The sequence below is a fragment of the Salvia splendens genome, chromosome 22 (genome assembly GCF_004379255.2).
Source record: "Salvia splendens isolate huo1 chromosome 22, SspV2, whole genome shotgun sequence".
Classification (NCBI taxonomy): Eukaryota; Viridiplantae; Streptophyta; class Magnoliopsida; order Lamiales; family Lamiaceae; genus Salvia; species Salvia splendens.
Window position 1 is genome coordinate 17,795,049 of NC_056053.1, and position 17,576 is coordinate 17,812,624.

Consider the following 17,576-nt stretch of genomic DNA (forward strand, 5'->3'; position numbering starts at 1 on the left):
GTACGTAATAAATTGAAAATGAATATATTTTTACTTCATTCTAGTACGTTTATACTTCATTCAAGTAAGTGTATTACTTCATTCCATCTCTTACGTAATAAATTGGAAATGAACATATTTTTACTTTATTCCAGTAGATTTATTACTTCATTCAAATGTGTCATTACTTAATTCAAATAGGATTTTAATTCATTCCAATAGGTTTTCACATGATTCAACACATGTTTCTTTCAAATTCATTGAACAAGGTTTTTTACTTTATTCACTGTAAATAGTAGTACAATTTATTCCAGTAGGTTTATTACTTCATTTCAAAAAGTTAATACTTCATTATACTAGGTTTTTACTTCATCCAATAGGACTCCAAATTCTTCTACAAATACTTCGTTTCTGCAGTGTCCACGGAAGAGCCTTCAGCTTCAGAAAACCAAAACTCTGCCCCAATAATTGAACAAATGGATTGAGGAAGAGTGATCACTACTTCATTCATATGTGCATTTACTTCATTAAACAAGTATACCACTTCATCACAATAGGATTTTACTTCATTGAACTTCAATTGGGTTATTACTTCAGTCTTTTACCTTGTTAAATTAGGTTATAATTTCATCAACATTGACATAGATCATAATAAAGATGAAATACTTCATTTTAAAAACACTTCCACATTCTATTCGCTTTAAATTTTGTAAAAAAAGTTAAACAAATTCAAATTCAAAGTGGAATGAAGTAATAATCTATTGTAATGAAGTAATTAACTATTGGAATGAAGTAATAAAACTACTGGATGAAGTAATAAACTATAAATGTAATTTGACAAAAACACCCTCGGTTGAAGTAATTTGGCTATCTAATGAATGCGAAAATTTTCACTACATCATCTCATTTCATCCATTAAAAATTAGATCTAAGGGCCCTAATTTGGTCTCTAGTTCGGTCTTTAAGACTAGATTTGTGAATAATGAGACTATATATATATATAGACTACCACAACTCTATTAGTCTAAGGTTTTTTAGAAAGTATCCTAAGAGCCGAATTGTTAGGGCTTTGCCCAAAGTGGATAATATATATTAATATGGAGTTGTGGCGTGCGCAGCCGAACCCCTACAGTAATTTTATCGGATTGATCTAAATTTTGCAGGCTATTATGTTCAATTTATGTGCTGCGGATTGCACTCACAGACATTTACGAATCAAACTAACAGGTCTCTATTATTAGCCCGACTTTTATTTTATTATGAATTTGGAAAGTAAGATATATAAGTAATTGCAGTCGCTTGAAGTGATGTGTTTCTTCCTAAGCCATACCCCCTTGAGCAAATTAAAAATTGAGTTAATAATCAAAATTTTAAAATACTGAGACATGCCTCACCACAAATGCCCCTATATATTTCCAAAACAATTTTCTTAAATTGGCCTGACAAACAAACAAACCTTCTCCCTCTCACAAACATCATCTCCATCTCCATCTCCATCTCCATCTCCATCTCCATCTCTCTCTCTCTCTCCAAATTCCAGCAAATTCATTCATAGCTTCCAACTACTCCGGAAGGGGAAAAATAAGAGCAATTAATAAAGTGACAAAACAAAACCCTTATTCAGTTTTCCCTCTTTTTCCAAATCCCGCATTATATATATATATATATATATATATGTGTTTCTCTCTCTTCCCAATTTCGAGACACGCCCGCACTAGAATTGGAAAGTCTGTTCATCGCATCGCATGCTCTGTTTATTTCTATTCTCGGCAAAAAAATCATGGCGAGGGAGAAAATTCAGATTAGGAAAATAGACAACGCCACCGCGCGGCAAGTCACCTTCTCCAAGAGAAGAAGAGGTCTGTTTAAGAAAGCTGAAGAGCTCTCAGTCCTCTGCGATGCTGACGTTGCCCTCCTTATCTTCTCCTCCTCTGGCAAACTCTTCGAGTATGCTAGCTCCAGGTTCCCCTTTTCTCCCCCTCTCTCACTCTGTTAATGGAAGTTTAGTGTTATTTTAGATTGCAATTTTACAATGCAATGAGTAAAAAGAGTATGTAATTTACTGCTAATCAAATTTGTTGTTTGTGAATTATTCTGGCACTATGCATACATTGATGTGATGCTCTCTGCTTTCTTCCATTATATAATTAATTTAATATTTAAATATAGAAAGGATCAATAATGCGATTGGAATTGCAGACTACTACTGTTGAAAGGCATAGTGTTGTGGAATTGGATATGATGATTGGTGTAGAGCATTCATTGTTCTTGCCGAAGCTATTTCGAAACAGATTCACGTTTACTAGTTGAGCCATTATTGGTGCATGATTTGATTTCATCAATACTAGTGTCCTTTCAACTTGAGATTCTGATGCTCTATTAAATCTCTAAACTCAATATCTATAGTTAAATATTACTAAGCGTATGGTTGATGTTACATAAGAATAATTATTGCCTCAACAGCATGATAAAATATTCAGTGATATAGACGTATTGCCACGCATGTGGGGCATTTAATTCTTGAGTGGCTTTTGTTAACTAGCCATTCATAAACAATCCAATTTTGTACCACTAAAATAGGATTATATTAATAATTTGATGTATTAATTATATATTAAAATAATAAATGTAAGTAAGTGGACAAGTTAAAAAGATTTATTAGCTTTTAATCTCATTTTTTATTTTTATATTTGAATTTCTTTTCTATTGTTTTTAAAATTTGAATTAAAGTATGCACTAATTACATTTATGGTTCCAAAAAAGTTAAAAAAATTATACACAAATCATAAATATATGACCACAATTATGCAATTTCCATGTATTATATATGCATCCATATGTTTTAATTAAATGCATAAATAAATCTATTTTTTTTAAATAAATTAGTTTTTCGTTGTACAAAATTTGGTCACATAGATTCGTTGTTTGTTAATTCTTTCCTTTTAAGTTGGCATGTTCTTTGATAAGTATTATAATTAAATTTTAGTTCTATTTTAATACATTATATTTGTAGTGTCATAATGCAGATTATGAAAGAGGAAGAGATGAATTATTAATTCATTTGAGAATGATGCGTGATTTTTATGACAAGTTAAGGTCTTAATTTCACTTTCCACCAGTCTCTTAGATTGAATTTATCACATTTAATTTAGAAAGAAAGGATTAATAAATTGGAGCATTTTCTTTAACACAGTCTCATTGTTAAATTAAGGGTACCTCAAATGCTCCGAGACGTTGTGGTGCAAAGAAAAGTGTTGTGCTAACTATTATTCAACACTATTAAATGTCGCTACAATAGTACTATATTTAATTAGTAATTTGATTAGTTTAATTTATTTTAGGATTGAAATTTATATTAATTTGGTTTGGATGGATGGATTGGACTAGAGATGTCTTTTAGATATAATTTTGTATGTGTTTAAGATTAACATAAGAATTTTCCATTTTGGTTCAATTATAGTGTAGAATATTCTGCTCTAATTTAGTGAATTAAAAGGCGTGAACGGTGAACCTATAGATAACTAGATAAGCATTACATCTATCATGACAATGATAGATAGGGAAAGGTCATGGTTAAGAGCATCCACAATACTAGACTAGCGTACGTCCTAGCCACAGGCTAGCGGCTAGGGTGGGAGGCTAGTCCACTATTGCAATCGGCTAACGGTAAGGACGAGCGCAGAACAAACGAGAGGTTGGGTGTGGATTAACTGGCTAGCCAATTATTGGCCGCCTATTGTGCAGCGAGCGATCGGCTAGCCAATTATTTATTTATTTTTAATTTTTTAAAATAATTTTATTTATACTCTATATTTACAATTGCATTTCATTTTTTTAATATTTGATAAACACCAACAATTAAAATGAATTAAATCGTATTTGTCAATATTTTTGAGGGGCTAGGGCATTGGCTAGGTTATTGCTAGCCTATTGCTAGGTTGTTACTTCGCTAGGGCAGTGGATAGGCTATGGGAATGGCATGATGATGTGACATGAAGAGTTTTTTGGCTAGACTATTGCTTGTCTGATGCTATCGTGGATGGTCTAATCTAATATAAAATAATGCAAAAATTAGTCAGAATTTATGATTTATCGTAAAGAGAGTGATCGTTATAAGTTTCCTCTGAGGAGTATTTTCGACCATAGTGATTACGTGTTCAAATTGCCTTTTGTTTTATATTTTGCACTGTTTTTTGTGCCTATTTACCACTTTTCATACTTATTTTTGTCCTCTTCCCTACTATTTGTGGAGGGTAGAAGGCAAATAATATTGGTCGTAAGCACAATACAAAAAACCTAATTGGACTCATTCATAGAAGTACTTATTACTTACTCTACCAAATCGATATATCAAAGACTAATCACGTGCTAGAAAAAAAAAACCATTCGAATGTATCTTAGTGCATGCATATAAGTTGAATGAGTGGCCTTGATTGTGTACCAATGATTTGGTTTTTGCTCTTATCTCAATCATCTTCAAGTTTCTATGAGTGCTTCAAATAATGCAAGTTTTCGGTTATGGAAAGACGTATATGAATGTGTTGTTACTCCTTTTGGTGTCTTACTTAAAAAATTAATTACGTCTACTAGGGTTTCCATAACACGATGAGCATCATTACATTTATATATAATAGTCTAAGGTTGTTTATGAGTCATAATTGAGAAGCTTCTCTGCTTGATTAGCTCTTGTTTGATCTTACGTAGTATGAAGGAAATACTCGAACGACATAAATTGCACGGGAAGAACCTCGACAAGTTGGAGCAACCATCACTTGAGCTGCAGGTATATATATGGTTCTCTTCTCTCTGTGTTTAAAACGAACTTGTTTCAATTTTGCTTCGGTGATGATAGAAGCGAATAACATGGTGTAGCTGGTTGAGGATAGCATCCACTCCAAATTAAGCCAAGAAATAGCTGAGAGAAGCAATCTGTTGAAGCAAATGAGAGGGGAGGAGCTTCAAGGATTAAGCATCGAGGAGCTCCAGTATCTCGAGAAGTCCCTTGAGGTCGGATTGAGCCGCGTTATGGAGAAAAAGGGAGAGAAAATCATGAATGAGATCACTCTGCTTCAAGAGAAGGTATGTAACTACACATGTGTATTGTGTATACGTTACATGGGTCGCGATTAGTTCAGAACAATCTTAAAATGAGAACTTGTGAACTCATCGGTTGGCAGCACAAAATCATGTCAGTTGGATTGAAAGTCAGCAACTGATATGGTTTGTGTGTCCAACCGATAAGTTCTCAAATTCTTATTTTGAGATAGTTTTCAATTGATCACGACTCTACGTTTGAACTAGAAAACCTTGTTGCCAAAAATATATGTCTGGTCTTGGTTGTTACGTTGCGAATAATATATGCAGGGGAAGCAGCTGATGGAGGAGAACCAACGGCTAAGACAACAGGTGGCTAATATATCATCAGAAGGTGGAGGAAACACCGTGGCAGCTGAATCGGAAAACATAGTCTACGACGAAGGCCAGTCCTCAGAGTCTATCAATGCCAGTAACTCACTTGGTCCTCCTCAAGACTACGACAGCTCCGATACATCTCTCAAGCTCGGGTGAGCCCTCTCCTCCGTCTTTCTTGTCACATTTAATTTCGAACAACACTAACACAACATAGTAGATGATTATTTTTGCTTGATTGCTTGCAGGCTTCCCTACTCTGGCTAACAGCAGATACAAGTGCTGATTATTAAAATTTATTAGGTGGCTAACCCCAAAGGTTTGAATTAATGTATTAAGACAAGAAGAAATGATACTAAACTCTGTAACTTATTACTAGGGAGGAGTATTTCATAGTATGTTTTAGTATCTAGTTTTAATTAGTTTCATGTGTTATTAGTATGCATTCTATGCACAATGTTTGCACCTCAATGAATTAAACTATTTCTTTGTAGAAGGTTGAATTTTTTTTACACATTAATTTGTTGCAAGATAATCGCTCAAGATACAATCTATAAAGAAATCAAGCTTAGTGATAAACTAAAAGATTATGGAATACTCAACTTCTTCATTTAGAAAGATGACAGTTAGGGGAGAGGCTGGCTACTCTCATCTACAGCAGAGGGTGTTGTGTTCCAAAACATATTTCCTTGATAGTATTACTCCCTCCATCCATGCTAAGATAACACATTTCGCACAAAATTTTAGGAGTTTATTGGCACGTATTGTAGTAATACATAATTATTTTAGGACTATTATTTGTACGTACTTTTAATTATACTAGAATAATGTAGTCTACTTATAGCCTTATAGGGAGTAGCATTTTAGCACTAACAAAATGTGTATTAAATGATTAAAAATGTGGCGTAAAATGACTAAAATAGCCTTTAAAGCCTAAAAAGATTAGGAATTGTAAAAAAGTCTATATATAGAGCAAAAATAGCTAAAAAAATTGTGAGCGTAAAAGAAGAAAATGGGAATGGTTATTTTGCACATTAAATAATATAGTACTACTGTATACTTCTCGTCTCACTTAAGATGACACATTTTAATTTTAATTTGTCCAAAAAAAATGACACATTACTATTTCTGAAAACTTTTTCTTTCCAATTAATACACTCAACCACTTTTTCTCTCATCAGCTAAATATTTAACTTTCTTTCTCTCCCCATTTAATACTTATAATCACTTTTGAAGAATGGAGGGAGTACTACTTCTTCTATGCATTTTGCCAAAAATGTTAAACCGAGCCATCTTTTTTTTTTCCAACCTTATTTTGCCAACTCTTCATTACATGGATCTTTCTTTATATAGAGTTTAATAATCATTCACAATATTTAAGCTTCCAATAAAAAGTTTTCAGATTCAAAATGGCTAATTAGGAAAATATGAATAAATGCTCAATATATATGTAATAGAAGTTTTAAACTCAGCAGACTCGTTAAAACAATTAATTAATAAAAAAATTAGGTAAAAGCAAGAAAAACTAGTCCTCAAATCAAATAAATTAGATTCCTCTATATAAAATACGAGTGTATCATCATTTCAAATGACTCTCTCTTCTGTCTCTCTATAGTATTAATTGTTGATTTAGGTTGATTGATTAAAAGAGTTAGGCTAAATGAATGACAAATGGGATTATGTTAAGTTTAAATCTTGAATCACTCAACATAATATCAACTGTCCCAAAATTAATCTTGTTTTAATTCTGAAGTCATGTTTAATCCCCTAATCCATGTTAAACATACTTCCATAAAAGCACTAATACATCAAAATGTGATAATAAAGCACAATTCAATTAAATACGGAGTAACATTTCATTTTTTAAAAAAGAAGCACATTAATGAAAGAACACAAAAAAATTGGAACTTCACATGTGTGTATTTATAATGATGATGGCGGAAAGAGCAGTGTCGGTGGCGGTGGAGGCTTTAAAAGGCAAGAGAGGGCCATTCATTTTTCCGAAAGAGTGGTGGATTTCTTTGGTCCGATGTGAAGTCAATAGAGGGCTATAGGTAAACCGCATCACTGATCACGGAAAGTGAAACATCACTGATCACGGAAAGTGAAAGCTCTCACACCTCTCGATTCACTCCTTTTTAGACACGTATAGAGGTGCGCTGTCTCTCTCCTCCCAATAAATCTATCCGTTGGGCTGTCGCGGTCCCATCATTCATCTCTCTCTCTCCCCCATTGCCTAGGAATTTAGTGTCGTTTTCGTTTTTTTTGGAATCAAGAGTTGTTTTCTTTATGTTGTAGTGGGATAAAGTAATGATCTTTGTATGGAGATGTGGATTTCTTGGTATAATTGTTTGAGAAAGTAGTTTTTTATTTGATTCTTTTGTTTTAGGTAAGAGTATTACTAGTACTGTGCCTTTTGAGTATAGGTGGCAATTTGAGATGCCTTTAGTGAGGCTGATAATGAGGATGGGTCCCTCTCTCTCCAGCATGGAAGCTGCTTTAGTGTAGTGTTCCGAGAATAAGACTTGAAGCATGTTTTTTTCATTTTTGTAACAAAAACAATATCGTTGCAGTGAATAAAGATCAACAGCCACTATATTATTATGAGGCTGCCCTCTCTCTCTCAAAGCGATAGCCATAGAGGAGGAGCTATGGCTGCTGCTCTTGTCCTGCTCCTGCCCCTTCTTCTTCCGAGCATATTCACCCCTTTGAGCCACGCCTTTCCCTCCCTTCTCTCGGTATGTTCTTCATCTCACTCTGTGTGCTTTTTTGTATTGTGTGCTTTTGTGCCTTCCTATTTGCTTACTTTCTGAGTTCTGTATACTGGGTTGTGAGAGAGAGAGAGTTGCACTCGTTGAATTCTTAAAAAAAAAAGTAAAAATTGCAACTTTAAACTCTGTTGTATTCTGGTATGTTGTGATGGTTAGAAGCAATACTGTTGATATTAGTACTATTTGTCATCTTCCTTTTCTTCTTGTCATAGCTTTGTGGGTACTGGTAAATGGTTATTTTGTGAAATAGATTTCATCTTCCTCAAATTGGAGACATCGTTAAAGAATGCTTACAGCTGAAGGAAGGATGTATTTTTCAGTTCACTTATGTTAGCTTAAAATATGAATCCTGGAACAATTTTGGTTCCTTCCATACTGCTGGAGTATGGAAGTGTTTCCTTGATGCAAACATGGTTAAAAATGTTTCTCTCATGTATCGTTTGGCACTTATGGGATACTGATATTTGAAACTGGTGTAGGTAGGTTGAGAACCTGGAGGTTAGTGAGTTACTTGCATTAATTGAGTTAAAATAGTAGCTCAATCTGCTTTGGAAGCTTCCCGTTTAGAAGGATTAAAGAGTAAAAGTTCGAGAGAGGTTTGCTTGATAATTTGTAGTGTGAAATGCCCATGGTGATAGATTTTGACTGGCTTCAACTGTAAAAATAATATGGAACCAACTGGCTACTGAGCAGCTCAAGGGGTTGTTTTGTGTAGGCTTTTAATTGACAACGTACCATCTTAGACAACTTGTCCTAATATTTTAGATTACTGATATCTATATCTGGTTTACCAAGTAAGGCTACATCTTGTTTTTTAAAGATGTTCTTATTTGAATTGGACGACTAACTCATTTTGATTTTCATAGCCTGGTTAATTAGTGCTGTAGCTAGGCACTCTTGTTTGCGTTATATGTCTTGATTGTTAGAGGTGTTGTTGTATGGACACATTTTGATTCTCATAGCTTATTTATCTAGCGCAGGAGTGGAATGCTCCTAAACCTAGACACTCTCGCTTGCTTAAGAGTGCTTTGCAGCGCCAAAGTGTGAGTAAGACACCACTTGATGTATCTTTTAGCATATAGCAAGAATAAATTCAACGATTCTTCAAGTATCTGATGCTTAATTTTCCTTCCATTCCCCCCTATGCAATAGTCTGATAGACAACTGGCTGACCTATGGATGCCGCTTCCTCAACAACCACTGAAACGTTGCGCCCGATCAGATAGTACCTCCAGTAAGTCATAAGAAACTCTTGCTGCATACACTATAAAATAATGGGGTTTGTGCAACAATTTTAGCATGAAGTATTTCACCTTTAGTCTCCTTATAATTGGCTTCTGTGTGAAGCAGCATTGCCAGAGAAATCTCAGGGATATATTCAGGTATTCCTTGATGGAGGACTAAATCAGCAAAGAATGGGAGTAAGTACTTACAGTTAGTATAATGTGTGTAAAGCATAATCAAAGAGTTTTTCTTACTGGATTGGAATTAGTCGTCTCCTTTATCTGATGCATGTACTTTTGTTGTTAAAGATTTGTGATGCAGTTGCTGTAGCCAAAATTTTGAATGCAACTCTCATAATTCCATATCTTGAAGTAAATCCTGTCTGGAAAGATTCAAGGTAAATTTTTATAAGTTCATCTGTGCATACCTTCTATACTAGTGCACTATGATACAAATGCATATTCTTGTTAATTTTCAGTTGAAGCCAAAAGCTGTAACTGAATGGGATCACACCTATCACTTCTTTGTCTCTCTTGCAGCACATTCACGGACATATATGATGTGGATCACTTCATTAACGTGCTGAAAGATGACGTATCTATTGTTAGAGAGTTACTCGATGAATATTTTTGGAGCACGCGGGAGTATTATGCTACAGCAATTCGAGCTACCAGGATTAAAACAGCACCTGTTCATGCTTCAGCAAACTGGTATCTGGAGAATGTTTCACCTGTTTTGGAGAGGTTGGTAAACCAGAGCTAATATTTTGCAAGTCTATTTAATTACATCGATGCATAATCTTCATAACGTGCTCATTGTAATATTACCTTTCGTTTCAATTGTCATCTTTTAGGGCATGTAGTAAGGTGTTCTTAGTTTATAGCATAATTTTGTTATGAACTTCCAAAAATTTTCAGTGACAGAGTAGCTCTGATGAGTTTGTTCAAAGAGTATAAAGCTCATGTTATCTATTAAAAAAAGAACGCAGACTCACTGCTTTTCTAATATGATGAATTCTCATGGATGAAGAGATTCACCATTGTATTGGAGTACTCTGTCAGTATAATGCTAATAGAACTCGAAAACATAATATTTATTGGCATGTTTCCCTGCTGACCAGAAAGAAAAATCCTCTTTTTTCTAGTTATGCGCTTCATTTTCAATGTTGTGTAACTTTAGCATCTTCGGAATGTCCAGTTATGGAATCGCTGCAATTGCACCATTTTCTCACCGTCTGGCCTTCGACAATATGCCTGAGGAGATCCAACGACTACGATGCAAAGTCAACTTTCAGGCTTTGGTTTTTGTTCCCCATATCAGATCTCTTGGGGATGCTCTTGTGAGTCACCTCAGGAATTCTCCTAGTTCAAGTGGTGCAGATGGCACCAACTACCAACAGAAAGTCACCGATGCTAAAGGCTGGCAAGGGACTGGGAAGTTTGTCGTTCTCCATCTTCGCTTTGACAAGGTCTGCTGCTGTTCTCATTCATATCACTGTGACCTAACTTCCCAAGTGTTTCTCATAGTATATAGCATGAATGCTTAAATCTGGATGTATTTGTCAGGACATGGCCGCCCACTCGGCATGTGACTTTGGTGGAGGCAAGGCTGAGAAGTTGGCTCTGGCCAAGTACCGACAGGTTATTTGGCAGGGAAGGGTGTTAAATTCCCAATTCACTGACGAGGAGTTAAGGAGTCGAGGGCGGTGCCCATTGACTCCGGAAGAGATTGGATTGCTGCTGGCAGCTTTAGGATTCGACAACAGTACTCGCTTGTATCTAGCATCCCATAAGGTCAGTAACAATTATTAACCTTAGTTAACTAATCATGCATTTCAATGAAGTTTGTTTTCATGTCGTTCGTCTATTTTAGGTATATGGAGGGGAAGCTAGGATCTCAACATTACGGAGTTTGTTTCCACTTATGGAGGACAAAAAGAGCCTGGCATCATCAGAAGAAAGAGCTCAGATTAAAGGAAAGGCTTCATTATTAGCAGCAGTTGATTACTATGTCAGCATGCACAGTGATATCTTTATTTCTGCTTCGCCAGGAAATATGCATAATGCTATTGTAAGCTCCTCTCTTGGTCCGACTTCTCTCTTTCGCTCATTGCATCGAACTAGTTATTGATTAAAATCCGAGTTCTCATGGATTCTCAGGTGGGGCATCGAACATATGAAAACAAGAAGACCATAAGGCCAAACATGGCGTTGCTAGGGCAGCTTTTCTTGAACAAGAGCCTGAGTTGGCCGGAGTTTGAAGAAGCCGTTGTTTTAGGGCACAATAACAGGCAAGGACAGCTGAGATTACGCAAACCTACACAGTCCATATACACTTACCCCGCTCCTGATTGCATGTGCAACGCTTGAGGCACCTTACGGCTCACTGTATCAGTCTCGTACTATTTATAAAATAAACGACAACCCATTCTGCAGTTACTTATAGAACAGGGCGCGTCATGACCTGCACAGTCACTCCGAGATAGATTCATTTTGGGGTTGTAAATTATCTACTCGAGTTTAAATCATAGTAGATTCTGGTGTGGTGGTGTATCCCTCATTATTTTATGTGTCATAAGCTTGGTTTGTTTCTTGTGTTCATGCCTGCTTTGTGTTTTTTGTATATTTCTTGTTTAGTTGGTACTATAAATTTATATTCTAGATGGTTTACTTTGTAAATTATTATAAGTATTATGTAAGGATGACTATTTACAGTGTCTAAATTACAACTGTGGCTACTGGAAGGAAAGAGGATTCAACTAATCTTGCTGATCTTTCTGATCACTACTTGGAGATCCTGTTGTATTGGACTGTTTAGTATCCTTCTTTTCCATATGAGTCACTGCAGGCCCACTGCCACTATGCAACCGAGCCAATTCTTTCATATCTTCAGGGTTCGTATCTTCGTCGATGGGAAGGGTTCTTTTCGAGCCATCCAACGCAACACCAAGAACTATGTTCTCTTCCAGAGAAGAAGGTTTGGTTGGAGGAGGAGCTTGTGTCGCCTGTTGTCTAGCATCTTGTTTAACTTGCGAAGTAGACGGGACGCCCTCCAGGAGCTTCTCCTCGGAATTGGGGGCTTTAGTAGCAGCATTTCCAAGCTTATTAGTGTCCCATGGAGATGATTTCACTTCCTTGGTCCCTCTTCCAGACTCCTCACCAACTTTGGCCTCTGTCGTTTGCGCCTCTTTTCTACTGTGGTCTCCAACTTCCGTTTCTTTGGGCTTTGTATCGATATTTTCACCTTTAGTATCATCCTCTTTACCATCTGCAGCTGACTGTGTTGATCTTGGTGTAGCCTTTTCATCTTCTTCGCCATTTATATGTGTAGATCGGACGTGTGGTTTGATCTTATCCCCCCCGTCGATTTTATTGGAAGGCTCGACCAACAGTAATGGATGTTTTGAAGTAGCTCCCCAGGAAAAGGGAGAATCTGAAAATGGTATATCATCCAAATCGGCATCTCTGTATACTTTCTGAAGTGTGCGGATGGGTGTGGCTAATCGAGCACGATGGTGTGAAATTACCCTTAGAAGGTCTAGAAGAATAGCTTCCTGTTTTTGTTAGCAATGAAAACCAAGTAAGCTCAATCCATTTAAATCAAGCAAGTACAAATTACAGACTAAATAAACAATTTTTTTAAACATCTTTGAATTGGTTCTGCAAAATCTAATTCAAAATTTTGTTATACCCATGAACTCACTTCCTCATCACCAAAAAAAAGGAGGAATTATCAAATAGAAACGGACGAAAAACACAGATATGCAGATCGATAACAATTATCAGGATAGGCCATCATATAGAATACGCATGCCTTAATTTAAATCTGTACGTGATTTGTTATGGAGTTAGGAATGCAGAGTGTATACGATGTCCTAACGAAGAGTGAAGGATCGAAAAATTGAATTCTTACCTTAACGCACAAATATTCTTCAAAACGGGAGGTCTTCACAAAGCAGGACACCAGTATCTGAATATTTGGAGTTTATGAGATCACATTAAAGCATGCATCAAAAAATAATTTATCATTTGGTTCTTAGATATCTTTGCTGTGAAGCACAGAAAATTCCTAAAAAGAAATCATGCTTAGAAAATGTAATATAACCATACGGCATAAACTTTTACCCTGCAGGAGTAAGATTTCTAAAATAGCCGAAAGAGAGACCGGGATAAAATACTATAGGATAATCCCCAAGAGTCGAGGATATCGAAACTAACCAATAGGGCCTGATTTTCGGGATCAATATTGTCTAGGAATACTCTTCTATGCAGTTTCTGTTGTTCCACTTGTGGATTCTTCGACAGAACCTTGCGCATATCTGCTACAATTTTCTGCATAGAGGGCCATAGTACAACTGGTAAGTAATCTAATTCATGACGAACTTGATATTAGATAACCCACTCAATATGAATGAAAAGTTTAACAGAATCCTCACATTGACTTTGCCAACATCTAAATGACTGATCGCCAGATGAGTTTTAATGCGCCAGTGAGTCTTTTGACTGAGATTTCTTACAATATTCATTGTGAATTTGTGGTTCGGAATGTGGACAGCTTCACGGTCATCAGCTCTAATAATAGTCGGTGACCACCATCCAACATGCTTCAGAAATGAAATTGCACAAACATTATTAACAGGAAGCCTGAGTAACATATTTAGAATGAAATCTACTGACACTCTGAAGTCTGAGCATCACTCAATTGATTCCGAAACTAGGAAGCACGGAAGGTAAATAGTTTGGATATAAATATCATCCAGACAGTGGACATAATTCAGCGACTTTAGACAAGAAACATTTAAGAATTGTCCAGCATATCAATTTTCATTTAAAATTGAATAATTTATAAAAGAAAGACCCAATACGAACCTCAACTGTCCCAGAAACTTCAGAGCCTTGAATCTTTGTTTGAATCCATTCATTCAAGACAAATGGCCTGGTCGTATGAATCATCACACTTGAAAGGAAATTTGTGAAAATCTGCAAAAAAATAAAAAAAATAGTATTATATGCTTTTCAGAGGCATGCAAGAGTCAAGAGTCTCAAGACTATTAAAATAGCCTAGCAAAGCTAAATTGAAAACCTTATGCAGAGAAATTAGAACTTTTACAAACCTCACGTCCAGCGAGAGTGATCAAAACTGTCCCGAACCCTCCAGCCGTGATCCATCTTTGGGTTGAGAAACCTAGCAACTCCATGAACAATGACACGGCAGCTACCCACACAGCTGTGTATACAGTTCTGCCAACAAACTGGAAGCCCATCTGCCAAGAAGCAAAATGATACATTCCCCATTAAGGATCTTCCTTTTTTTCAGAAATGTTTCGGTCTTTTAAGCATACAACAGTTTCGGTGTCTTAATCTCTCATTCACAACACTTTCCCTTAGAACCAAAAACCTTTGCACCTGAAATTGATTTCAGGACTTGGTTGTAGAATGCAACAGTCACTATCAGCTAGAAAAAACTGAATGGGCTGAGGAAAATTTGGATATCGTAGGATCCTAATTTATGAACATAAACATAATAAAATATGATTTTAGAGTTTTTTTTGTTTTAAACAAAATTAGCATTATTTACTAAGTATATTAACTGGGTATAATGGTCAGGCATCTAAAGTTCAAAACTGAAATTATGATATATGTTACACGAGGTGTTCAATATTGAATGCCGTTTGCAGTTCATGTTTAGTGAGTTAAGTTCTACTAGTTTTTTGTTGACATTAAACTATATGCCAAATGATACCCTCTCTACTTGCTTAAGATGATCATTCAACATGAAACCAGACCAAATTAGTGTTTGCATCACATTCGTCACCCATCTATACAAGAACTATGTGAAATAAGATGTTATTTAACAAACACTCAACGAAACAATAAAACTGTGGTAGCAAGGTGCTTCTACTTAAAAGGAAAGGAACTTGAGTATTATTAATTTAGAATGTTATTGCTGGTAGTCAAGATATATGCACCATGCACAAATCTCTAGTGTAAATTTGCTGCATAGGAGATGGAACGCACATTACTAGCATCCGTGAATTCATTCGTCTCCATGAAGAATTTTTGTGCTTGCTGAAATACACTGCATAAAGTATTGCAACAAAGTTTTAGTCCTCTATCCAGGAGCAGTTGTGCCATGTAAAATAGTTTGGAAAAAGGAAAGCTTGTTTCAGTTCACCAGTTCACGACATATTTATACAACAGGTACCAAGAGGTTTATCTGACATCGAAAATTAGGAACGAACATGCAAAGATCATTGAAGTCTTATGAACCAAAAGTCAAGACATAGAATGAAGCAACCCCTGAAGACCCAAATGACAGCGTCTATGTATTTGTAGAATATAATTAAGGCCCATCAAGAAAAACAAAAGAATGTAAACAATTACGGTAACCAACTACTCGAAATAGAATGAAGCAACCCCTGAAGACCTGATAGTGATAGTGATAGTGATAGTGATAGTGAAAAGTGCATTTCACAGCTATGTCAAACTTTGAGCAAACAGGCAGGCACAACAATTACACATGTAGAGATACTATTAGCATATAACAGTATTAACCGACAGAGAGTGATACTGACCTTGAGAATAAATATGCAAAGGCCAGCACTGTTGATAATGATCTGACAAAATTTAGGACCCGCTTTTTAACAATCTGGCCAGCTTCGGAGGGAAGAATCATTGGATCCAATGCTCTGTAAGAGATTGAGTTCCACTCAGTAAGTCACAAAACGGGTATTTCTGTTTTTATTTCCTCAATAACCAACCTGCAGATGTAGATTGCTCCTGCCCATAGCAGTAACGGTTGAATGTAAGAGGCTGTGACATGAAATGTGCTGCTTCTTCGCCAGCTGCTATCACTTTTCTGCATTAAGTATGATGGAAGGTGGTTTAATATAGGCAATAAAAAGAGTCAACCCAACTTCATGTAGCCTCTTTCCATATAATTGTTTCATAGAAAGCATACAACAGTGAGTTTTGACAAGGAGAAACTGCATTACCAACCACGTACCCCGAAAAATATGTTTCTGCATTGTCTGACAAGCGGCCTGAGTCCCCATATTGCAAAAATAACAAAACCTACAGCTGAAGCCAATTTGATCACATGGGGATTTCCTGGCAGCTGATTCAATGATCTGCAAAATCCCAAGATTTTTAACAGTACATTTTTTTCCGGTAATTTTTATTATCAACATTGTGAGTTAGATTAATGAGATTAGTCGATTATCAGTAAAGAAGAAACGATAGTCAAAATAAGGATCAACAAAAATCTAATCAACATATGTTACTGATCAATTAAAATCATTTAAAGCAAAGAAGTAATCACCCTGTTAAAGGCAACAAAAGTAATTAAGTAGGAGTACCTTGCTAAAGTTGAAGTGGCATTCTTTATATTCGCAGCATCGAAAGAGGGCACTCTATTTAAAAAACAGTGGCATTTAAGTCTGTGATTCCTAGATGAGATTACGCATGCTCCTCTCTTTATCCTCTTCGAAAGATCTCTACTCCAACCACACTGTTCCTGAAACTGTAACAAATAATTATTCTCTCACTTACAAAGTTCATATTTACGACTTCCTGAAGATTTTTTTCTTCTTCCTCTCAGAATAAATTTCCTGATTTTCTGAGAAAGGAAGAAGAAAAAATCTTCATTTCAAACAAAAATTGGTACCAAAAGATTTAATAAAAATCCTAGAGAGCGGGGAAATTACAGCCGAAAATGATGATAAATTAGCGCGGAGAACACAAAATTTGCCTCGCGATTCTGAATTCTGCAGCTTGAGACATGGTGAAATTTAGTAAACAATAGCTAATTAATTGAATTAGAGACAAAAATTGAACGCTGCGCACTCGAAATCGTGTCTTAGTTTCATAGTTACTCCGAATTCCAAGCTCCAGAGATAGCTGCAGAGAACTGAAGATATCCATAATTGGATGATGAAATTAAAAATATCTGTCTCCATATTCAACATATATATATATATATATATATACACACACACGTGTAAGTATTGTGCAAATAAAAAAGACAAGAACCCATTTTTTTACTCCACAGTTCAATAAATGTAAAAAAAGCAAAATACTGTAATTAAAATTTATTACCTCAATTTTTATCATTAAACATCTCATATCACCATTTGGCACTACTACATATTTTTATTTTACTTCGCTATTTTTAATAAATAAATTTTATATCATA

General features: G+C 35.7%; 3 protein-coding genes across 10 annotated transcripts; 2 read left to right on the forward strand and 1 right to left on the reverse strand.

The window, feature by feature from the left end:
- The first annotated feature begins 1,412 nt into the window (after positions 1 to 1,412).
- Positions 1,413 to 5,884, forward strand: LOC121787076 (MADS-box protein SVP-like). Its single transcript, XM_042185694.1, has 5 exons — positions 1,413 to 1,941; positions 4,684 to 4,762; positions 4,852 to 5,058; positions 5,344 to 5,543; positions 5,637 to 5,884. Exons 1-5 carry the CDS (start codon positions 1,760 to 1,762, stop codon positions 5,653 to 5,655), a joined length of 687 nt encoding a protein of 228 aa, XP_042041628.1. The 5' UTR covers positions 1,413 to 1,759; the 3' UTR covers positions 5,656 to 5,884.
- Positions 5,885 to 7,406: 1,522 nt separating this feature from the next.
- LOC121788070 (O-fucosyltransferase 31-like) lies at positions 7,407 to 11,983 on the forward strand. 3 transcript variants are annotated; one of them, XM_042186939.1, is made up of 11 exons: positions 7,407 to 7,542; positions 7,962 to 8,126; positions 9,140 to 9,202; positions 9,312 to 9,393; positions 9,507 to 9,580; positions 9,692 to 9,780; positions 9,923 to 10,126; positions 10,581 to 10,851; positions 10,949 to 11,176; positions 11,256 to 11,453; positions 11,543 to 11,983. In XM_042186939.1, the coding sequence occupies exons 2-11, from the start codon at positions 7,992 to 7,994 to the stop codon at positions 11,750 to 11,752; spliced, it is 1,554 nt and encodes a 517-aa protein (XP_042042873.1). In that variant the 5' UTR covers positions 7,407 to 7,542; positions 7,962 to 7,991; the 3' UTR covers positions 11,753 to 11,983. The 3 variants fall into 3 exon arrangements, with proteins under 3 accessions (XP_042042873.1, XP_042042872.1, XP_042042874.1); XM_042186938.1 differs by lacking the exon at positions 7,407 to 7,542 and having other exon boundaries at positions 7,696 to 8,126; XM_042186940.1 differs by lacking the exon at positions 7,407 to 7,542 and having other exon boundaries at positions 7,698 to 8,126; positions 9,510 to 9,580.
- A 65-nt stretch (positions 11,984 to 12,048) lies between these two features.
- LOC121788068 (mechanosensitive ion channel protein 2, chloroplastic-like) lies at positions 12,049 to 17,320 on the reverse strand. 6 transcript variants are annotated; one of them, XM_042186937.1, is made up of 13 exons: positions 17,228 to 17,320; positions 17,089 to 17,148; positions 16,741 to 16,892; positions 16,389 to 16,512; positions 16,144 to 16,241; positions 15,958 to 16,071; positions 15,401 to 15,461; positions 14,497 to 14,646; positions 14,252 to 14,362; positions 13,819 to 13,986; positions 13,601 to 13,714; positions 13,296 to 13,352; positions 12,049 to 12,936 (listed from the first exon to the last, which is right to left on the reverse strand). In XM_042186937.1, exons 1-13 carry the CDS (start codon positions 17,303 to 17,305, stop codon positions 12,142 to 12,144), a joined length of 2,082 nt encoding a protein of 693 aa, XP_042042871.1. In that variant the 5' UTR covers positions 17,306 to 17,320; the 3' UTR covers positions 12,049 to 12,141. The 6 variants fall into 6 exon arrangements, with proteins under 6 accessions (XP_042042871.1, XP_042042869.1, XP_042042867.1 ...); XM_042186935.1 differs by having other exon boundaries at positions 16,741 to 16,898; XM_042186933.1 differs by having other exon boundaries at positions 16,741 to 16,904.
- Between the last annotated feature and the right edge of the window lie 256 nt (positions 17,321 to 17,576).